A 24,660-nucleotide genomic window follows, 5' to 3' on the forward strand; every position below is an offset into this window, starting at 1 on the left:
TGTTGTTTTAGAAAACCTACAGAGAAAGAGAGCTAGAAGCCACTATGAGCTCTAATATGAATATGAAGGGAATATAAATGGCTGAGTGCAAACCTGAAATGTTGTTTGCCTTCAACTCATCAACGCCAACAGCTGACAGAAGAACAGCACGCTGTGCTGTTGGACACTCTTCAAAGGCAGAGGCCTCAAATAGTTTCTCTGTCACACCGGGTGACCCAGCAGCACTCTGCTTCCTCCATATGTACACACACACACACACACACACACACACACACACACACACACACACACACACACACACACACACACACAACTTGATATCCTTAAAACCCAAAACACACTCAGACATAGATCCATCGCTGGGGTTGTGATTTGATCGCTTCATAAATCCACCGTTTTTGTTTCATTTCTACTTGTTTCGGATTCTCTATCACAGTTGGAGGTGGGGTTCTGGTGCAGTTGTCTTGACCTTTGATCAACAAGTCTTTGAAATCTGGTCGCCGTCTGTCGCTGACGCCTACCCCCAACGCGATCCGGGCATAGCACCTGTGAAAACGAACACCATTGTACTTAGAATTTAAAGTAGAGTAGCACAAAGAAAACATCGCATCACACGTGTAGAGAGATCTACATTATCACATTTGTAGTCTTTGACCTTTGTTATGTCTTTCTGAAAGAGTTTCAGCTCACATTGCAAACCAAGACCTTAAATATAACCCAAGTTAGCTGTTCCATGGTGAAAAATTGTGAGCCAACTGCTCGTACAATTGGTTTATTAAATTTAACAATAAATCAACATTTTTTCAAGTAAGTGAATCCCTATTCTCTGAGCTCTGTGAGCTCTACCTCTATGTAAATGTACCAAAAGGGTCAATTTTTCACCATCTGCGCTGACCAACATAGTGACCTTTCATCTACAGCATAAATCCACTTTCTAGGTGACCTTCTAGCTCCAGAAGGTTCTGCTCAGCCTGTGTTTACATTCCATGAAGACAAAACATTCAAATAAACACTCTCTCCCAAGGTTCCTGCACTCTCTGTGAACGCCAGACGTCAACATTCTTCACTCTGAATAAGTGAAGACTTCATGATTTTATAGTTATAAGTTAAATAATCGTATGTGATGAATGAACAAGATGTTTAAATCAAATGTTTGAATAATCTGTGTTTAAATCAGTGAATTTGAAATGAATATTGTTCTTACAATGATCCATTTGTATCACAAATCAGTATGTGTTTGATTTAACTCGTTAATCGTTGTTTACACTCATACACATTACAATAAGATACATATTAAGGTTATAATGCATCTCACATAAAAGTTTTAAAGATTCTTATTCACAGTGTTGAGAATCTTGTATCTGAAGGAAGGCGTGGCTCTCTGAGGATGTTGGTAAATACTCAGAAACGTGTCAAATTCTGATTTGCCAAACTTGGCCAGAAATCATAACAAAGTAGTTTAATAAAACAAGAATTACTTCCCGATTAATTCAGTTTCCAGCTGACCCCCGATTCGGCCAAATCGGAAAAGAAGCCTCTCTTTTGAAACCATCTCCTTTGACCTTAAGTCAAAAACCTTTCTGTGACGCTGCAAGTGATTACAGACACAACAGCTCTTTTCAGAGCTACTTCAACTCAGACATCCACCTTGGACAACTAAACTGCAGACCCCGGGTTGCATCTCATGGCTGGGGAAGCTGACCTCAGAGGAAACTACTAACCTCTGAGTATTCTAATTTTGACGTCTGGTGGCCTTACCACTCTGACCGCAACCCTCCAGACCGTCGGGAGCATCTCATACAAGGGTATGGTAAACCTGCATACTGGTGTCTGATGAGGTTTTTATCAATAACTAACTCTCTAGTTTATAACAAACAACAAATTCTTTGCAACCAGATTTCACAATTTCTCTCAGACACAAAGATTCTGCTACAACATCTAGCTTCCATCACAACACCTCACATCCACCACATCTCCTCATTCATATCTTGTCATGTATCATTAGTTTAGGAAAAATAATTAAATTCATTTTATAAACTATATTCTGTCTCTGTCTGAATTAATACAAAGTGTGTTTATGGTCCCTGAATAAGCAAAGAACCCTAGAATCTTCTGATTAAACCTTCAAAGATAAATCAGATTGATATTTCATATTTATATTTAATAATCACATATTATTGGTCATAATTTAATATAGATATTTAATTGCTACATCTATAACAGAATTAGTACTAGAAAAGAAATCTGCTATATGAAATCTTATTCATGTATTCTGCCCTCTGGTGGCATGTGTACATACTGCAGCTAGTTAGGGACATTTTCATTTTATATTATATCAATACCATATAAAATGTTTTTTTCATTGGTATACGATGAAATGCTAAGTAAAAGGACATTATTTTCATCATCACATTTTGTATCAGGCTTTAATTCTTCACACATCAATCATAGAAAATGTCAACCCAAGGATCCTGTTAGATTTGATTTTGTTTTTAACCAAGCATCAAATCTAGCATAAAATTGTTGATTTTATATCTAAATGAATACAAAAAAGTGTTTACAGAGAATACAGGGAAGAGTGAAAATTAAAAGGAACCTGGTGCTAATGTGAAGTAAGCTTGGATGTCAGTGGAATTGACCAAATATGATCCCTTTCCTAATGAAAAGGTAAATCATTAAAGATCAACTAAAAACTTGAAAAGTTGTATTTTGCATTTTCATTTGTTTGCCTGTAATGGTGAAGTTCATAATAAAATACCACCATTATTGCAACTCATTTCTCAGGAAAGAGAATCGAGCCAGAAGGAAACATTAGAGGAATAAAACAATAACATGTCAAAACCTGTGAGAAAAAGTAAACTTCAAAAGGGTTTTATAAATCAGCAAATTCTGAATTTACATTTAGAGGTCAGAGGGAAGTATTCTCCAAGACATTTCTTTGTGATTAATACTATTAATTGTTTTAAATGACGGTTGATGTCTCAAACCAATCCTTAAACAGACATACAGCCACTGCAAAATCATTCAAGTTTACATTTGACTGAGTTTCAATTAGAGTCGCTGATGGTTACGGGTTCAACATCAGCTTAGAGGTTTCTGCATGTTCTCTCCACACTCCGCAGGGTTCCACCTACAAACCAAAAAAAAAAAAAACACAAACCATTTAAAATGTGTGTGTGTGTGTGTGTGTGTGTGTGTGTGTGTGTGTGTGTGTGTGTGTGTGTGTGTGTGTGTGTGTGTGTGTGTGTGTGTGTGTGTGTGTGTGTGTGTGTTAGTAGTTACAGTGGAGTAACTCTGGACCACCTGCTGCATGGGTGCCTGTTGTCTCAGTAAGAACCAGCACACGATGGGATTTATTTAACAGGAAGTGACAGGACCCTGCAGCTTTAATGTTTTCCCCCTTCTGAAACAGAGTCACATGAGGCAGCTGTGCTGCATAGTCCAAAAGGTTTGAAGCTGATCTTTTGGAAACACTTCATACATTTATTTATTTCAATGTTTATTTTTTGATTTTTCGTGAAATGGAAGAGAGAGAGAGAGAGAGAGAGAGAGAGAGAGAGAGAGAGAGAGAGAGAGAGAGAGAGAGAGAGAGAGAGCATACTCACTTCTTAAAGGATTTAAACAAATCAACAAAACCTAAGGTAGAGCTTTAACTGCGGTGGCAAATACGACTTTAAATAACTTTATACGTAATTGGGATGATGTAAAGTTATTTTGGCCATGACTTTGCTGAGAACAGGAGTTCTGGTGTTATCATCCTCAGCCTTCGTGTCCTGACTGTCCAAACAAATGCCGGGTGTCACAGCCAGCCTCAGGGGCAGACAGACAGACACATGAAGAGATATGAAACCAGACAACAAAGCAGTTTTTAAGCACTCAGATTCTTCTGTAAATCAATGTGTTTTCAGGCCACGATGCTCAGTTACCTTTGAATGAAACACACCACACTGGTCTTTTCTAATCTTTTCAGACCTGGGTTGTGTTTAAGGAAGAGGAGGTGAACTTTAAAAAGGCAGAGAGGACAAATTGATAGTGAGCATCAGAGGACTTAAGCTGAGGAAAGGCCACTGCTGTCTAATTAAAGAGAGAGTTTACACTCCCTTCTGCATGCTGGAGGGGGACTCCATTAACACACTTCTTGTAATTTTTATTCTTTACATTTAAAGGTGTTGAACACTCATTTAGTCAGTACATTTGCAGGATTTCCATTTTAAGGAACTAGAAGGAACCGCATCACAGCTGAGCTTTAGACGGCAGGATTTGGAGTCTTATTTGGATATTTGGACATCTCACCTCAAGTTTGACAACAGCAACACAACCCCACCACTGGCTTGCAACATGGATGTTTTATCTCCATACAACTATAGACTTTTTGAATTAAACAAGGTGGTAAAAATTCACTGTTTCCTGTTTCTCATCCTTTGCGTTTGAATCAATAATAAATTGAGTCAGTATTTCTGTTTTAGCTTCCGTTTTTAGTTAATGTTTTATGTCTTTTGAACCTTTTGGTTGTTAAATTATGCATGAACTCAATAAAAACGTTGCAAATGTAGGTACCTCAAACATTATTTGTTTGATACTGCACTTTTTTATTAATTCAGTATCTTACTGGTGATCTGAAAAAAATCTCAGTGAGAAAAAAAGGCGAATGTGAAACAGCTTTAAAAGCTTTTACACACTGATGGGATTAAATCTGCCTTCCATTAAAGATAATCAATATTTTATTGATGGTGATAATTAAATGTATTGATGCATTGATCTTTCTGAACAAAACTGGGTCAGTGGAGTGTACGTGTCAGTGTGAATGAAGTTTAACAAATTTTTCATTTAATTGTGCTGCAAGTAATGTTTCCACAAACAACAAAAGCCTCCTTTTAGAAAAGAAAAAGTCTATTGGAAATACATTCAGCTTATGGGAAGATGGATCCTGCAGAGCAATTATTCAGCATCAGTCTTTCTTCCCACACAGGCTGTAGTTTGTAAACGCTTCCTTTTGCTGTTTATGAAACACCATCTCACCTGAATTGAAAGTCTGAGTGTTATCAAAGCCAGCAGATTCTGTTTAGTTATGGGCAATACCATTACACAGGCAGCAACACAACTTCAACACCAATACCAAATCCCTTCACAGAGGAACTGTTGGGAGTTAAATCCACTGTAGGAGCTGCTTGCTGAGCACAAACCCATGTGAACTTTAACTAATTGGCACAAACATACAGAAGAGATCAAGCATTTAATACAAAGAAGCAGCTCTTCAAATATTGTCACAAATTTTGAGGATTTGTCAAAACATGATAAATGATAAATGACCCGCATTTGCATACCGCCTCTCAGAGTAAGGACTCCAAAGCGCTTTACACTACAGTGTATCATTCATCCATTCACACACTGATGGTGATGCGCTACGATGTAGCTACAGCTGCCCTGAGGCGCACTGGCAGAGGCGAGGCTGCCGAGCACTGGTGACACCGGTCCCTCCGACCACCACCAGCAGGCAAGGTGGTTTAAGTGTCTTGCCCAAGGACACAACAGCAGAATTCTCTGTCCGGAGGCGGGATCGAACCTGCAACCTTCCGATTACTGGACATTAGGGATGAGCGAGTACACCACTATCTGTATCTGTATCTGTTCAACCATCTAAATTATCTGTATCTGTACTCGGAGTGGGCGTGGCCTAACCCGGAAGTGGGTGTAGTTTAACTGGAAGTGGGCGTGGTTTACATCAATACGTTATTTTAAGTCTGATCAGAAGTTGCTAAGTGTACTGTTTATTTGAAAACTATTTACAGAGCAGCCTCAGAGTTGAGATTAAATGTTTTTGATCACAATAGTAAAGAATCTATTACAGAACAAGTTTTCAATAAAATCAGAACATTAATATTTAAGTGCATGAATTAAGAGAGAGAGAGAGAAGAAAAAATCTTTTCTAAAGCGCCTCTCAAGATAAAAATCACGGGGCGCTTCACAAAAACAAAATATGTAAAATAGAAAAAAGAATTTAGAAAATTATTAAAATATATTTTAAATGAGCAAAAAATAGACATTTGTGATTAAAAAATTTAAAGAAAGAGAGAGAGTGAATAGCAAAGAGGGAGTGGATCCTCCCCAGGAAGAGGAGAGAGAGAGGGGAAAAAGAACCCCGACTGGAGCGGAAGCAGTGATTGACGCAGCACGAGCCGTTTTCAGCTCTGTCTTGTCAAATGCACCACATACGTTACGAAAAAAATAACTTCAAATAATTTTAAAGTAACTTTAAAAAGAAGCAAACTGAAGAAGACATAGGGAGTACTGAAGAAACATGAACAGTGAAGCAAGCACAGAGAGATCTGTTACTGTCTGTGTGTGTGCATGGATGGACCGGACACAGCCTGAGCAGTGTTGTCAACTGTTTTTGACTGAAAGTAGCTGAAGTTCCCCCCAAAAGTCACTAGATGTCGCCAGATGACGTCACGTGCTAATTTACATATTGATGACGGCATCACGCCACATTAGCGTTCGTTTTCCCCATAGCATCTAATATATATATATATATAGGACTAAAAGGGAGGAAAATAAAAACTGTTATATGTTAAAGTTATTAATTAGTATGATTAAAATGGCCCATATTGCTTTGATATGTACAATAAATTCCAAAACTACCAATAAAGTGGCATTAAGACAGATATGGTGTGGTGATCCAAACAGTTCTGTTGTAGGATATAACTCAGACCTCCTGCTCTCCTCATTCTCACTGACATTTTCCTAAAAAGCAGTTTTTTAAACCTCATAGTTTCTCAACTTCTCTGTTGTGTATTCTCTCCATCGTGATAATAACGGCGCACCGAGCAAAAGGGAGCGGGTGTCTCAAGTATAACCATCCCTGTGTCACTGAAGGAAATTCAGATGAGCCACAGAGCTGCGTGTGTAAACGGGACGGTAGTTGAAACTCCCGATGACTTTATTTGCCAAATGCAGGAAAAACCAAAGTGTCTGACGGCTGCAGAACCAGAGATGGCAGGTTGACGCCCGCGCCGTCTCTAGTAGAAGCGTGAGCCTGCAGCAATATGAAAGCAGCAGACGTAAATCGGCGGTCTCCAGCTCTGCAGCTGTACTGTCTTCAGCGAATCAGACCGGCCGAAAACGGTTTATGATTGGTCAGTCCTCGTGCACATGCGCAGATTATCGTTCTCTTTCCTTACTCCCGGAAGAACGGTTCAGAGTGCAAACGGTTTCTTTGTTGCTAATCTGTGTGGAATATCTACATGAAAGTTCTACAGAAAGTAGCAACGGGTCCTGAGAAATGTCGCTAAGTTTGTCGCTAGGCGCTTTTTGGAAAAAAAAGTCGTTGAGGGGGGTCAAAAAGTCGTTAGGAACAGTGACAAAGTCGCTGAGTTGGCAACACTGGGCCTGAGCAGAGCTCCCGGCTGCAGCTTTGTGTGTAGGGAGGGGCGGGCTCTATATTTTACTGGCCAATCACCGAGCGTGAAGACAGTCAGTTACCCAATGAGGATTTTCCTGCAGCACGATTACAGATATTTACCAGTTTTACTCGTTCCATGCTCGTATTCGTCAAAAATGCTTTATCCGTACCGGATACTCGTCTGAAACGAGTATCCGGCTCATCCCTACTGGACGTGTTCGCATATTCATGTGAAAAAATAGAAATTTATATTGCTCTGATTCTATTTCTGGATTTTAAACCATTATCGATATTGTTATAAATATGTATCCATCCATTTGTTTTTATCTCCCATTAATACACCCATACATCCACATCCACCTCAACACTTTGTTTTCTCTTTATGTGAATCCAGAGGCATTTCAAGGTAAAGAGGGATCTACTCTATTATCCATCCATCAGGTTCTGGATGTGTCCCAGGTCTCCTCCAGGTGGAACATACCCAACAATTAGACAAAAAGAATCATCAGATTTCCTCACCTGACTCTTTATGAAGTAGAGGAGCAAGCATTTTTTGAATTGCTTCCAGATGACTGAGACTCTCACTCTGTTTCTGAAGATGAGCACAGCAACATTTCTGTGGCAACTAATTTCATCTGCTATCATTTGATGAATGACACATGACTTACACTTGTACTGTGTCTTTCTGAGTCAGAGGATGCCAAAGCACTTTACACTACAGTCAATAATTCATCTATTCGCACAGGGTAGTGATGAGCTATTGCAGCCACAGCTGCCCCGGGGCACATGTGGGACACTGATCCCTGGCTGTAGGTATGCAAGCCAGGCGTTTTTAAGCTTGGTGAGAGATCACCACCCCCAATGGTGATGAGACCAGTCCCCGAGACCATATGCAGACCAATTGATTGATTGAAGACATGTGCCATCCCAAACTACTAGCTATAAGCCTGCTGCAGGGCAAACATGAATCATGCTCATCCAGACTTTACCCCAGCTGAACCTGAAAAACACCTCCAGGGTCTCTGGGCACACAGGACAGGCCTGCCAAACCTGTAGAGGGCAGACACAGCTAAGGTGAACCTTAACCATCACCACCCACTCAGCCACGGTGAATCAGAGGTGTGTGTATGTATGTGTGTGTGAATGAAAAAGTAGCTTTTTTTCATAAGATGAATAAAGAAGAAGAATCATAGATGCAGGCTGAGTGCCTTTCTTAGATTTTAATTATGAGAAGCTAGGAGAAGAGCGTCAGAGGGGCTTGGCTTAAACATAGTGGGGGGGGGGGGGGGGAGTTCAGTCATAGGCTTCCTAACATTGGAAATTACTTCTCTGGCATAACGCTCAGGCTAAATCTTCTTCATGTTCACCATTTGGCCTCAGTGCTGCATGTTCTGGTGATGAAGGATTTCCTGTGAAGAGATTCTGCTTGACTTTTTTACACAGTCCAAGTCTCACCCGAAGGCCACATTTCTATAAAAATGACTGGACAGCAAATTTAATCCTCAGAGGGTCGGGGAAGCTTAAGATTATGTCCCATATCTCACCAACTGAGGATATGAGCCCGTCTGGTTCTGATGCCTCCACCAATCACAGTTCAGGGCAGGGGATAAACGCACAAGGGGGAAAGCAGCGGAAAAGAAATACTGCGCTACAGTGGGAATGGTGTAAAGGTGTCATGTATTAGTGACCTAATTGAAGTAGAAAAGCAAATCTTATTTAAAGAAAAATGCTTTAGGAAATTATTTCTCTTTTCCCTTCTTAAACCTTGTTGTTATCAGCTAAATAATATTCTGTTTCAGACACTTTTTCATGTAACGACACAAAACAAAACATGTAAAAATAACCCACAAAGGTTTGAGTGTGATAGGTGCAGTTTAATACAAATGTTGTTATATCTAACAAAAAAATAAATAAACAAATAAGATGAATTTAAAAACTACACACTAGTTAAACAAAAATCTAAGCTCAATACGAAAGAATTATACACACCACCAAGGCAATTAGACTTCTGTAATCTCAAACTACTGTCTAAAGTAAAGGTCCTTCTACAAAAATTAGCATATTGTGATAAAGTTCATTATTTTCTGTAATGTACTGATAAATATTAGACTTTCATATATACTAGATTCATTACACACAACTGAAGTAGTTCAACTCACATCACTTTTGCTTCTTCAGATCTGCAGCCTGGAGAAGATGGGCTTCTCCTTTGCTGGCTGACATGGCCATGTATGCTGACAGATCTTCAGAAAGTGTCACAGATATTTCATCTGCTAGTCTGGTTTCACTGACCTACATTAGACAGCTGTGGGAAGATCTCTGTAAAAAGCTATTCTTCCCAAATCAATATTTTACACAGACTGTCTGCATCATTTAGCTCATTGCCCTCTGTGCTCAGTAATGTTTTTACCTAACATAAGCTTAAACAATACAGTTATCTCTTAAATACAAGCAACAGCAATAAAGATCAAGCTTGAAAATGCATGTAATAAACTTATGTTTGCCCCTCCACGTACAGAATAAGATGATAATTCAGTTTTCTGTAAAATCTTCAAGACAAGCAGGCCGTAGAGCTCTGATTATTGTTCTAAGTAGTTGTTATTCTCTAGGTTTATGTATCTCATCTGCAGTCGGGTCTGATAGCTTCTGGCTTCATAAATTATTTCCAGATGTAACTGATGAACTGATAACATTCTCCTCTGCTGGAGGATACACTGACCACTTTTCACACTCTACTACGTTCTTCTACAATCTGCTCTTTAACTGTATTATTTCCTGCTACTTCAGCTATTAACTTTATTTTTTCTCTAAGTGTTTTTCTCCCCAGAGGAAGCTACGGTGATGTTCTGCTGAGCTGTGGTGGCCTCATGGAGGGGGCCATTGTCGAGCACACTGCTGCTAACCACTTAAACTTTCTCCCTCTCCTGGTAATAACTTTTTGATTCCTGGACGTTGGATGTGCTACTACTAGTTTACCCGTTTAACAATAGATTCACTAGGATAAATACAATAAAGTTTATCTCTCGCCAAATAGAATATTTACTAAGCAATCACGGTGTAACCATGGACACATTGCTTGGTGTGTGTGTGTGTGTGTGTGTGTGTGTGTGTGTGTGTGTGTGTGTGTGTGTGTGTGTGTGTGTGTGTGTGTGTGTGTGTGTGTGTGTGTGTGTGTGTGTGTGTGTGTGATCCCCAGTGAGTCGTGGAGGATGGCTGCTTATACTGAGCCAGGATTCTCTGGAGGTTTCTTCCTGTTAAAAGGGAGTTTTCCTCTCCACTGTCGCTCTATGCTTGCTTAGTATGAGGATTGCTGTATAGTCACTGACACTAGTCAGTGACTTGATGCAATTTGCTGGGTTCCTTATATAGGAAACATTTTTTGTGATTGGCTTAATGAAATGTGAACTGGAATGTTTATTATGTGAAGTGCCTTGAGACGACTCTTGTCGTGATTTGGCGCTATATAAATTGAATTGAATTGAATTGAATTGAATCCTCATGTCTTTAGCTAACATCTTATTCAGTGAGTGCTGAGATCTCAGTGTGTTCCAGGAGTTTTGAGATGACCCATGTTGTTGCATGATTATTTATGAAAGATCAGTGGATTATACGTACAGTCATGGTCAAAATAAAGACCAACCATAAAATACACAGATCTGTCTTTTTAAAATCAAATCTACCTAAAATGTGCAAAAACAAAGAGATTCCACGATGTCATTTATAATCAAATGAAAACAAACAGCAGAAAAGCTGTAATTAAAACACAAAGGCTGTGCATGCTGCACTCAAGGGATTTCAGTAGAAAAAGTTAATAGTAAACAAAATAGGAACAGTTGATCAAATTCAAGATTTATGGTCGGGAGCATACAGGTGTGTGTTAACACCATGCCATTGAAGAAAGACATCAATTTGGGAAGGTTATTCGCGAATCGCAAGTGGAAAATATTTTAGACATCAGTGTTGGGCAAGTTACTTCAAAACTGTAATGCATTATTTACTTGTTACCCTCATTTTAAAGTAATTCATTACATTACAATATTACTGATTTTAAAATGTAAGGCATTACACTACTTTTGAATTACTTTAAGTTACTTTCACCAGTACAACTTCAATATGAATCTGGTAATGTGACACTCAGTGAGCTCATGACATATTTGGAAGGTGATGTGGTGTCTGAGCTAGGATTGCTGTTAAAAACAGTCAGATATAATAACAGTGCTTTAAAATGATTGGTTATTAAATAAAAGCAACAACAATCTGTACTCTCAGCACGCTGCCATCTTATATTAACTGAGCAGGGAGTGAGGTGGTGGGGGCTCCAAGCCTATTTGCCTTGGTCCCCAAATGCCTTGATAAGGCCCTGGATGTGGGACTGACTTCTGGGGTGATCTGATTCTATCACATGTTTAAATATTAAATGCTTGTATATTATCACTTTTCACTGGTAAACATGTGTATTGGGGATAAATCTACCTACTTTTTTCTTTTTTTCTTGATTTTATGTGAATAATTTCCTGCCCTTTCTCTCTCTAACCTTCCTGCATGCTGCATGTTTTCTCCGTCTTCCAGAAAAAACAGTTTCCTACACTTCCTACTTTCTAACGATCAGCCAAAGGGATCTTCACATGCGCGGCGCTCCAGCAGTAATGAGTTGAAATCACCGGGGCACAGATTATGAACTCAGCTGAGGCAAAGCACGTCAGAAAAGCACAAAATACCAGAGAATATGCGCTGATATGAACGATCGCAAGTGAATTATTTTGTTTTAGTGGAGCGATTTTGTGAATGTTACAGCGGCCGCGTGCAGGACGCAGCAGAGCCGTTACCGCTGCGTCCTCTCTGCCCGCAAAGCTGAGTCCATAAATGACGTAATATATGCAGATACTGGATCTTTCTTCGGGTTTCCCGCAATTTGAATTTTTAAGGAACACATCTTGATTCTGGGTTTAAAAATGCATTGTAATCACCGCGTTACTGACAATTGTACCGAGTAAATATTACCTTTTTCTTTCCCTGTAATGCCTTACATTACCACATTACAGCAAAATGCAATGCATTACAGTAATTAATTACTTTTGTACCGCATTACTCCCAACACTGGTTGTCATACAACCTAGGAGTGGACATCCCACGATATCCACTCCAAAGTCAGATTGTGTAAGGCTCATAGACACTGTAACAAACAAACAAACAAACAAACAAACAAACAAACAAACAAACAAACTAACTAACTAACTAACTAACTAACTAACTAACTAACTAACTAACAATCTATCCCAGACACTACAGCACAAGTTGGGAAGTTGAAGTTCAATGTTAACAACAGAGCAAATGGAAACAGACAGATGAAACGTTGCTCATTCTGAGGAGTTGCAGGAGAAAGTTACCACTCTAAAAAACATGACAGCATAGTTTAGATTGGTAAAATTGCATCTGAATTAATCATAAGACAACATTCTTTGAATAAATGGGATCAAAGTAGAAATATTTACCCATTAGGGCTTCTCAATTACAGCAATCAAATTTTAATCCCAATTACGATCTGAGTTTTGAACAATTACAAAAACAAAACAAGCCGATTATTTTCTCCTCCCTCTTGCGCTGCTCCGAATTGCAAATCAAGCACTCCTCCCGCTGACGTTGTTAGGTCCATTTTAGGGGGGCTGAAGCCCCCCTAAAATAATCACAAGCCCCCCTATCTTTTTGAGTTTTTTTAGGGCTGGGACCTTAACGCGTTATTTTGATTAATTAGAAAAAAAACAACACGTTAAAAAAAATTCACGCATTTAATCGCAGCTTGCATTTCGAGCACGACGGAACCTTTGTCATTGCACGACTTCCTCGTAGACAGAATATCACTGACGCACACAACAATGCACAGTGCTAATGGCTTCTAAAACGAAAAAAAAAAAAAACGGAAAGAAGTTGCCTTGCTTGGACTGATGCAGGATTTTGGAAACACGTCCGCCTCTTTTCTTAACTTGGAAAAAAAAAACTCCCAGACAACAAGGGAGTCCGTGTCACTGACATTTTTCAGAGATCGTCTCTGCTTCGGCTGCCCGGTGGCACAGGAAACTTTACAAAAGTTGCGGTAAGCTATATTTTTAACATTTACGTAACATCTGTGCAGCGCTGAAAGCACCAGACAGAATAATTCTGTGCCCTAACAGTAGTTTATGAAAGTAGTCAGACAAACGAGAGGCACCTGGCTGCCGCTGGGAGAACGCTCCGTGTTCTCAATACTCTGTAAACAATCACAGACAACGTGAAAGTTAAAGTTGAAAACAGAAGTTTAAGTTAAAACAGACACTCTGAAACTTTTCTGATGATTTTCTAAACAATTCTGTCGGGGAATTCTATGTTTCTGAGACGAGTCTCTGTCTAAACATCATCGCATGCATTACTATCATTAAGCAGCAGGTTTGTTGAAGCTGTCATCAGCTAAGGGGTGGATGCTTACGTGTATCAGGGGCAACGAGAAAGTTGTGGTCAGGCTGGAGATCACACCACATTCGCTACTGCAGGTGTGAATCTGCGGATCTGCAGTATCCCCGTATTAACGTGACATCAGGACTTCCCATGTAAGGAAGGTCCGCTCACCTGTTCGTCAGATCGTTATTTCCTCGCCATGATCTTTTATCTTCCTATCATCCTCCAGTCATCCAGCTGGAACCAGTTAGTGTTCCTGATCATTCCAGAATATGTCATACCTGCTCTGGTGTTAAAAGTTAGCACATTTAAGTCCTAGTCAGGGGTGTCAAACATGTGGAGATGGTTGTGTAAACTTTATTTTCCTACTTTACAATGTAGAGTGAAAATAAACGTATCTTTGTGTGCAAGTTTTCTCTGTAATGAGTACAACTAAAACAAATCGGCGCTCAAGGCTCACACAAGAACTTGAATCACATCCTGAAGTTGGCCGCCACTCAGGATGTGACTTCTGATATTGATGTGCTGGTGAAAGCTAAAAGATGTAAAGTAAAATGAGTCAAATATACTTTAAGTGCTGCATGAAACTAATCTAGCCATGTGATCTGTAAGCTCTTTGAATCGCTAAGGAATGTTTTTTATTTTTAATTATTTTTCAAATTTTCAAGTACACTTCAGGTGTTGTACTTGTACTATTTTGGATACATTGTCCTCAGGCTCCAACTTTCTTTTATATTGATTGTATTAAAACAAAGAAAACAATCTGAAGTTGTTTTTAACTTACCGGTCCAGCCAACTTGGGACTAGATTTCCCTCAATGTGGGCCCTGAGCTAAAAGGAGTTTGACACCCCTGTCCTAGATCATATTTGTGCCTGTTCTACTGTCATTTTGAAGGATTATTATTTATGTGTTTTTACTACATTATGAGTAAAAATGCTAATAAAAACTCCCAATTATACAAACAAGTAAAACTGGAAAAATTAGAATCTGGTGCAAAGTCAAATTTATTTCAGTAATTCAACTAGACAGAGAGACTATTTAAAGGCTCAGGAACCCTTTGCAGGCGTTTTCTATTTGTAATTATACATTTTAGTTGATTTGGGTTTTGTTTCATATCACACAGTGACATTTGATTAATTAAAATGCATTTTTTATTAAAAGCTTTAGTTTTACAGTAATAACTATGTCTAATGTTTAATTCTCTGTCTCATAATTTTAATTAAGTTTTGCTTTGAGAGCACATTTTACTGAACGATTAAAATGCAATTAATTTAGATTAATTAATTACAAAGCCTCTAATTAATTAGATTAAAAATTTTAATCAAGTCCCAGCCCTAATTTTTATATATACTGTTATTTTGTCTTGTAATTGTTAATTACATACTCCTTTATTCCATATCATATCAGTGTTATTCATATATTAAAACTGTCAACTGCACACTCATTTGGCAGAATAAAAGTTTGACAATTATTCATTTGTTCTTTGTCATATTTCAGTAACATTTATAATCAAGCAAGTTGTAATTAAACAAATTAAACAAATGACTGCAACATTTCCCCATGTTAAGTGCAGTAGACTGAAATGAATAGCTTTATTTGGAAATATAATATATCTAATTTTTAATGGACTTATATAAAATCTTTCTTCAACATAGACCCCACTAATTAACTGATTAAGTGTTATTTTTATAAAAAGAAGAGAGAAAATGCACAAAGGTAGGAAAGGAAAAGAAAGTGATAAAAAATAGGTTTTGTTAAATGTTCTTCAGATAATGAATTAATTGACAAAGTTTTTGCAGGGTGTGAAAAAAATTTTCAAGGTCAAGCTCCTGGGGCTAAGCCCCCCCTATATCTCAATCCTAGTGACGTCCATGACTCCTCCCACATTGTTGCCAACTCGGCAAATTAGTCGCTATTTCTAACATCTTTTCAGAATCCCTTCTTGACTTTTTAAATTCTAAAAGTACGTAGAGAACAACCTAGAAACAGCTCTTGTAACCCTTAGCTACTTTCTGGAAAACTGTCATCGGCATTTCCTGAAGGTTAGCAAAACACTTCGCCTGTGCTCCGGACCGTCCTTCCGGACTTCAAGAAAGGGAATGATGTAGTGATGTGTCGGTCGCAAAAAAATAAAAATAAACGGCTCTCAGAGCCAGCTCTCTCGGATTAACCGGAGTGAGTGACACACACCGTACCTGCAGGCTTCTGAGCCGCTAAAAACGGCATAATGTGAACGTGCGGCACACCAAACACACGTGCAGCTTGCCCTTGATTGGTGTGAGACTGGGTTGGGGGGTGGGGGTGCAGCTCAACTCTGATTGCTGTGGTTGGGACAATCATTACATGAACGGATGGGACCTGTAAATAAATAGTTTAGAAAAGGATAGAAATAGTTTCTCAAGCTGATAAATACGAATTACTCTCTCTGAGGACACGTTGCTAGTACACTCACCTACAGCACCGCTCGACAGGACTAAATAAATATTATGCAACCTTTTGTGACCGTCACTAAAACATACATGTTTATATGTTTTTATTTATGTCACAAATGCCGCTGTATAATTCTTGCTGTCTAGGATATTTGGGTCTGTACTCTGGTTAGGCTTAAACGAGTTCAAGCTCAGCTCTTTGGGTCATAAATATGAGCAAGTGTGTTGGCCTTTTTGTACCAGGAACCAGGAGTTGTTTTTGTTTATTTCTTTTTCTTATCTATTTTTGACCTGATTGTGTCCTGAATACATAAACAACCGAATAAAATCAACATTGACTGAAAAATCGTCTTAAATCACCGAGATCTCAATAAAACCCCTTCACAACACTCATCCTCCGGGACGGACACACACACACGCACACACACACACATGCCCCACCCCCCGATGGAAAAAACACATTGGACTGAGTTTAGATGAGCCAGACCAGCTAAGATAAGAAGCTAAGAAATTCAGTCATTCTCATACTTGATTCATCCTCAAAACATCTGTAGTCCCAAATGCAACAAATAGAAGGTTCCATCTTTGATGCCCCTGAGCTCAGAGCTAAATCTTCTGGAAGGTTAGCGGTGAATAAATATCAGTCCTCACGTAAAAACATCAGCTATTGAAAGTGCATGGTTTCCATCTCCTTCCAAACAACGCATGCGGATCATTCTGAAGTTGAAGAAATGACATGAGCCAGACAGGAAGTGAGACGTGTGCATCCAATTTCATTAGAAATGTTGCATCATTCCGTCTGGCGTTTTGTTTTTGATGACAAGGATACCAGTTCACAGTGTATGATATATGACCAGAATTGTGTGGCTTTTGTTTACCAGCTCAGCTCTACACAGTAGTTACTTTGTGAACCCATGAGCAAAGTTTCAGAGATGTTCTGCACAAAATCCACAGTCGTCATGCACTCTGTGTAAATGAGGCTATAAACATGCGCAGAAAGTAAGCACTAAAGGTGGTTTTTCAGGAGCGCTGTGGTGTGTGCTGCTCACACACTCATCTCTGCTCTGCAAACAAACTAGCCCATCCATTGTTTTGCCACACATGTTCATATTTAGCATTTGCACAAAGACCTTTGCCTTGTGGATGCTAAAGGCTCTTACAGTGCCACGCACACCAAAGACAAATACAAAACAGACAGACTCTAAATCTAGGCTCCTATTTCTTATCTTTCTGTTATGTTTAGCTAATGTTGATTAGAGCAGCATGGGCACAAGATGTGTATAAAAGACTAAATCTAGAGTTATTAAGTTTTTTTTTTTTTTTAGCAGAGAGAAGGGAAGTGCAGTAAGGAGTAAAGTATACCACACACTCCCACTCTTTCTTCTAAGGCACAACTAGTGACATTTTGAGTAAAAAACCCTTTTGATAAAACCTCAATAAGTTTAGTCAACCTGTTCAGGTGGATGATGGAGGAGGAAGGGTTCCACATCTTTTCTCTAATGTAAAAATGGACAGAAATGTCTGTATCACTGGCAGTACTTGCTGTTGTCCACTAGATGGAAGCCTACCCCCACAGATGTTCGTGACTCCTGCTTCGCCCAAACTGTTGCAGCTTCCTGCCTGAGAACATCATCACACAATAAAGCAATAGTCAGTCATTTTCTCTGCTAAATTGATCCCTTTGCTGCACACCAACATGTGCTGTGGTATTTTTCTCTGCAGCAGTTCCAGCTGCATGTCTCAGAGTTTGACATTTAGCAATTATCTTGTTGTTGCGTTCTGATGTGACTGACCATCTGTTGACAACACGCGGTGCACTTGTCGGTCAGTAGCTGAGGTCAGCAGGGACATCCTCCCTGTGCATCGTTGTGGTTGCAATGAAACAGTCTTGGTTTGGACCAGGGCTTGTGAAACACTCCTCGTCTGGAGGACGCTGACACAGTGCACACTTAGCCAATCCAAAACTGTTTTATAACAGACCTTAAGATCAACAAAAGCTCTTATCAAACGCTGCTGAGGCCAGATAAGATTATGGTTCTGTTTACCATGCAAGTTAGGAACACAGAGTTTCTTGCTCACACACACACACACACACACACGCGCGCGCGCGCGAGCACGCACGCATGCACACAACAATGCTCTTTGCACTCTTCTTTTAAACTAATGAACATACAGATGAACCATTTCTGTTGATTGCCACTTTTTGCACTAAATATTTTCATGCAGGCTGCATGAATAATGGGCCATTCCCATCTGTACCGGGTCGGCCCGGGCCGGGTAGCCCCAGTCGGCCCCAGCCTGGCTCGGTTGATTCCACACATCCTTGTCTTAAGCCCATGTGGGCTGATTCTACCCACCAATCAGAGGCTTGCTCTAATGGAAGGTGTGAATTTGCTGTCAGCAGTGGGTGTGTTGGCCCTGGTCGGCCTGAAGCAGACCCCCTCGAGAAGAGGGCTGAGAATGAGCCTTGGTTGGCCCGGAAAAATACCAGGCCACCCAGATATGTAAACAACCTACGCTGCCCGGCCCGGGCCGACCCGGTGCAGATGGGAATGGCCCATAATTGTTGCAGAGGTGGGTGTTTGAAGTTATCGTGTAATTCTTTGGTATATTTTCACATATTAGCACGTTTTATCACAGCTCAGTATGTTCTTGCAGCCTTGTTCTGCCGCTCCTTGAACTGTCAGCATGGCAGGGTGGAGCTCTGAATGCTGCACATGTTTCCAGCATGCTCCAAAAGTGTCACGCCCTCTCTCTGTTTCCCTGCCCAGCCCACAAGGCCAACCCAAAACAGAAACAGGGAGGGGCCAGTGGCTGTAGTCACCAATCGCAGGCATCCTCCTCCCCTCCCTGCATCTCTAGGCACGCCAACCAAAGAAAAAAAGTTCAGGAAAAAAAAGTGATAAGCACCAAGCAGCTTCTGGGTTTTGCTTTCTAGTGGACTCCCGCTGAATCGATGCAAGGGTGTGTGTTTTTGTTTGTGTGTGGTTTTCTTTCTGCTGCCACTGAAGGATGTAGCGTCAGCCCTGAACAACAGCAGCTATAAAACAGGAGAGCCACAGGAGGGGAGCTCAGATACCCAGTGTGACTACACTTCTCAGGAGGAGCTCAATCTGACATTTACTCTAACTGACCTGGAGAGGAGACAGGAAGGCACACTGACACCGTCCCAGGCTTCCTGTCTGCATCCTTGATAAATCAAGAAGAAGTGTCTTTTCCTTTATCTTCATCAGTCTCTTGAAGCTGAAACTCCCGCTCTGGGTGTTTCTCCCATTCATCCACCTGCCTTCCAAGATGTCAGATGATGACTGCCGCTCGCCCATCGGCCTGGACTGTTGCAGCTGCTGCCTGGACCTGGCCAATGGTGGTGAGGACTCACTGTCCAGCAGTCCATCAAAGGGCCATGGGGCCCTGCCGGCGAGCCCCACCAGCCCCAGTGTGCATCACTTTCGTCAACTCCGTAACCAGCTGATGTACCAGAACCTGAACACAGACAAGCTGAACAACATCATGAGGCAGGACTCCCTGGAGTCGGTGGTGAGGGACCCCTGCTTCCTGCTCAACGAAGGCATCTGCAACAGCAACATCGACCAGACCATGTTATCTATCCTGCTCTTCTTTCACAGGTACGTCTGTTTGCTTTTCTAACCTGATAAGAACAACCTGAACCGATAAGATGGACCTGAAAAGGGGTTTTCTCCAAAAACCTGAGATAATGTTTATTTTAACTAACTGTGAATCTATCTATCTGTCTGTCTGTCTGTCTGTCTGTGTGTGTGTGTGTGTGTGTGTGTCTGTCTGTCTGTCTGTCTGTCGTGTGTGTGTGTGTGTGTGTGTGTGTGTGTTTGTGTGTGTGTGTGTGTGTGTGTGTCTGTCTGTCGTGTGTGTGTGTGTGTGTGTGTGTGTGTGTGTTTGTGTGTGTGTGTGTGTGTCTGTCTGTCGTGTGTGTGTGTGTGTGTGTGTGTGTATGTGTGTGTGTGTGTGTGTGTGTGTGTGTGTGTGTGTGTGTGTGTGTGTGTGTGTGTGTGTGTGTGTGTGTGTGTGTGTGTGTGTATGTGTGTGTACAGTGCTTGTATGAAACAGGCTAAAGAATTGTTCAGATGTTTCAATCATATTTTTTCTGAGTAAAAGATGATCCAATATTCAAGTTTAATGTAATGCCAAATTCCATCTCTACATCACAATAAATCACATGTATATATTTGCATGCAAGAAAGTGGTCATTCCCCTCAAAGAGAACAAATCACTGCGACCTGAGAGAGAACCATCTTGTTACAATTTCATTTACATCTTTGGCATCAATCAAAAACTGTCTCGTCCCCTTTCTGGTTTGCTGAACTGTATTAGGCCACTTACCCTGCAGCGTCTACACGAACGATGTCTCTCTACTAAGTTTTTGTCCATTTGAAAGTTTGTTTTGCAGCATCAGCCCACTTTATTAACCAGCTACAGTTTCATCTTTGTAGCTAGCTTATTTACAGTTTTCATTGTTCTTCACACACTGCCAGGCCAACAAAAAAAAAAAAAGTTACCACGCCAAAAAAAGGTTACATCTAATATTTTGTTCGAATACCTTTAGCTTTGACTACGGCATACATTCGCTGTGGTTTTGTTTCAATAAGCTTCTGCAGTGTCACCAGATTTATTTCCATCCAGTGTTGCATTAATGTTTCACCAACATCTTTCATTGATGATGGTAAAGTCTGGACTCTAAGGTGGCCAATCCATGTGTGAAAATGATGCCTCATGCTCCCCGAACCACTCTTTCACTATCTGAGCCCGATGAATTATGGAATTGTCATCTTAGAATATACCCATGTCATCAGGGAAGATGGAATAACCTGGTCATTCAATGTATTCAGGTAGTCAGCTGACCTCATTCTTGGAGCACATCCTGTTACTGAACCTAGACCTGACCAATTGCAGCAAGCCCAGATCATAGCACTACCCCCACAGGCTTGTACAGTAGGCACTAGGCATGGTGGGTGCATCACTTCATCTGCCTCTCTTCTTACCCTGATGCACCATCACTCTGGAACAGGGTCCATCTGGACTCATCAGACCAGTTTTAATAATGCGTTGGACAGTTCTTAACCCAGTTTTAGTCGTTTCTACAATCTCCTTAGATGTTTCCTCTGCTTGATGCCAATGATCTTAGTCACACAGACTAACACCTTTTCCACAACCACTAGACGTGTCTTTCAACATGGTTGTTTAAGAAATGAGAAACAACTCATTGCACCAGTTGGGCTTAAATAACTGTTTGCCAGCTGAAAAATAACCGCCCATGCAGTAACTATCCACTAACAGGCTCCTACCTATTTGCTTTGTTAAATCTAGGTGACGACTTTTCTTTTTATGGCCGGACAGTGTAGATTTATGTATTAAAGGATGGTGACATACACAGTTCATCAAACACAATCAGGATGTATGAACAATTCAAAATCATCAAACAAAAGCTGACATTATGTTTGTTTTTCATGATAACATAAAGATGTAAACTCTAAAACAACACAATAGTTTCCCTTTAAACATGCTTTCCTTTCTTCACACATGTACTCCATTTCTTCTAATTCTCGTTAAAGGTGTTTTTGCTCTAAATCTTACACCAGAAACTTGTGAAGCAGACAGACACGTGCATTAAGTAATCTTTAGTTTTCAACAAACAATAAAATATGCAAATAAAAAACAAACCTTAGTTTTTATTTATTAAAGATTATTAATCAACGTAAATTTGCAAGTGCTAGCCGAGAGGCTAAAAGTCAAGCATCGTCTCTTAGCTGGACTTTATCAGCGATTAAATAAACCGTAAAACTAATAAGTCTATCAGAAGTAAAAAATCCAAACAATATTTCCAATTAAAGGCATCAAAAGGTTTTCTTTATGCAAATATCATGAATATGAATTCATGAATTCATATGAATTTTCTGATTGGCTTAATGAACTGACCTAGATTGGAATGTTTATTATGTGAAGTGCCTTCAGATGACTCTTGTCGTGATTTGGCGCTATTTAAATAAAATTGAATTGAACTGAATTTAATTGAATTGAATTGAAAGTGCAGCTTCAGTAATAATATATTGATTTTTCTAATCACTTCAGATAGAATATCAGCAGTAATGGCCGCTCTGATACAGTTCCATGGAATAACCAGGGCAAAGTTAGTTACTGTCATTGATAGAGTTGTTTGTGGGAGTTATCATATCAGTAATGTTCTCTGGCTTGAGACACATTATCAGTATTTTATCAACATATCGCCAGAAGCTGCTCAGGATCATCCAGACATGTTAATCATCAACCTGAGTTTACTTTCCCGAGGGCTGTAACATCGTTCTTGTCACTCATAGCTGTAATCTATACTGGATGTGTACAGACAGAATAAATGAAGGAAAAATATGCTGTTCCATATAAGCCAGTCTGCACAAAAGTCAGCCTGTTTTTGGACTCAGGGAATATCAGAGTGAGGCAGCAAACAGAACATCTGCCATTTAAAAGCTTCAAGGGTCACAGAAATGCACTGAGAAGAAAACTTGGCATTCTATTTGGATGTTTGAGGCTGAGTCTAAAAGTCCTGAATGGGCTCAGGATTTGTGATTTTAACAGAATTCAAGAAAAAGTCAATTAAGCTAAAAGTTTAGTGGTCTGGGGTTGGCTGCTGCACACCCTCAGTTAGTTCTTGGCAGCCACGGAAGACCGTGAGATATCAGGGTGGGGGGTTGACAGACACAGACATTTATTGCTAGATTTCAAGTCTGTTGACAGCTCTCAGTTAACAGTCAAAGCTAGAGAGCCACAGCAGCTCAACAATTCCACACGGTGTCCAAGACCTCATAAAAGGTGTTTATTTTCAGAGGTCACAAAGACACTCAGTAGTTTTCCAGAGACCGAAGTGGGATTTTTAGAGGTCACAAAGACAGACCTATTACTTAGACCCATCATCTGTTTGCACTTTCTAGCAAATGTCAATAGCAGAAGCAGCACTTACACCCCTGGAGCTGCCTCCAGGGCAGTTGTCCCCAAAGGTGGCCCCTACTGGTGGACTAAGGTCCAGCTCCCAGCCGCTAGTGCTATATCTACTCATAGACACAGCTTTAAACCCAAACCCAGTCACCTACCCCTATAGGTGACCAAGGCCCTCCAAGATCTCCCACCACCACAGTAAAATACTGTGGCTCAACGTTGGGCACTCTGTCACATTTAATAATAATAATAATAATGCATTGAATTTATATAGTGCTTTTCAAGACCCCCAAAGACGCTTTCACACACTCTCACATTCACACACTGCTGGTGATGGTAAGCTACTTGTAGCCACAGCCGCCCTGGGGAGGTCTGACAGAGGCGAGGCTGCCATTTGGCGCCGTCGGCCCCTCTGACCACCACTAACACAGGCAAGTTGGGTGAAGTGTCTTGCCCAAGGACACAACAGCAGGATACCCCTGGCGGGAGCTGGAATCGAACCCATGACCCTCCGATCATGAGGCAACCCGCTCTACCACCTGAGCTACTCTGCGCCATTTAAGTAGCCTCACAGTTTTTTTTTGTCTCTTTTTTCTTTAACACCCTTGAGTTACTCCCTATGGTGTTTATAGATAATCTATAGACAAAACAACAAGGGTTTGTCTAAATCCAGCTTAGAGAACTGTAGAATATCATGTGTAACTCTTTGCTTCTCAAACAGTATGTATACGAATGTTTGGGTGAATTCCTCAAAGTAATGATTAGCTGCAGGAAATATGCTGCAAAAATTAAAACTAGATTTCATTTCTAGGTTCATCACAAGAAGACAATTGATTGAAAAACACATTCAAATATAAAGACCACAGGGACCGGGTGGAAACTGCACAAAAAGACCAAAACAACTTATAACAGCCATGACTACGACCCAGACTTGACCCAGGGTGCTAATGATCCTCTGTGTTGAATGTGTAAAGAAAAAAAGTCGTGAGTTCTTCAGTTTAACAAAACAAAAGTACGGTGTGTGGCTCACCATTCAAGAACCACTTCTTCATTTTTAAACATCATAAAATACCTAATGAAACGATGATTGTGTCTTTAATCTAAGGACTCACACATTTCCTTGTGAGTCTTTGGTCTACTCTGTAATTCCCTGTCCTCTCTGCGTACTGATAACATTATTATTGTGTAATCAGTCAGGAATGCGTCCCTGATCAATACTGAGTAATAAAAGATGTTTCCAAGTATCCCCATCATAAACTCAAATTCATTACGAGTTCTAACAGGCCCAAATATCCCTGTAAAACTGTTGCACCACCATCAAAATTAAATCTAAAATCCCCTCCACTGCTGCAAAGATATCCTTGCATAAGAGCGGTGTGATTTTTAAGTCCTGCAAAGATTCAACACAACACAGTGTTGGAGATGGCAGATGTTCTTGCCAG

The 24,660-nt window shown here is 40.2% G+C and overlaps 1 protein-coding gene across 1 annotated transcript in view; it reads left to right on the forward strand.

Annotated features, from left to right (window-relative positions):
* The first annotated feature begins 18,844 nt into the window (after window positions 1-18,844).
* Window positions 18,845-24,660, forward strand: part of tsc22d3 (TSC22 domain family, member 3) — a 37,294-nt gene continuing 31,478 nt past the window's right edge. The window contains exon 1 of the mRNA XM_015946611.3: window positions 18,845-19,884. Coding sequence (XP_015802097.1) covers window positions 19,553-19,884 — 332 coding nt within the window. The 5' untranslated portion in view covers window positions 18,845-19,552. The remainder of the gene's footprint in view (window positions 19,885-24,660) is intronic.

Source organism: Nothobranchius furzeri, chromosome 1 (assembly GCF_043380555.1).
Source record: "Nothobranchius furzeri strain GRZ-AD chromosome 1, NfurGRZ-RIMD1, whole genome shotgun sequence".
In the NCBI taxonomy this organism is placed as follows: Eukaryota; Metazoa; Chordata; class Actinopteri; order Cyprinodontiformes; family Nothobranchiidae; genus Nothobranchius; species Nothobranchius furzeri.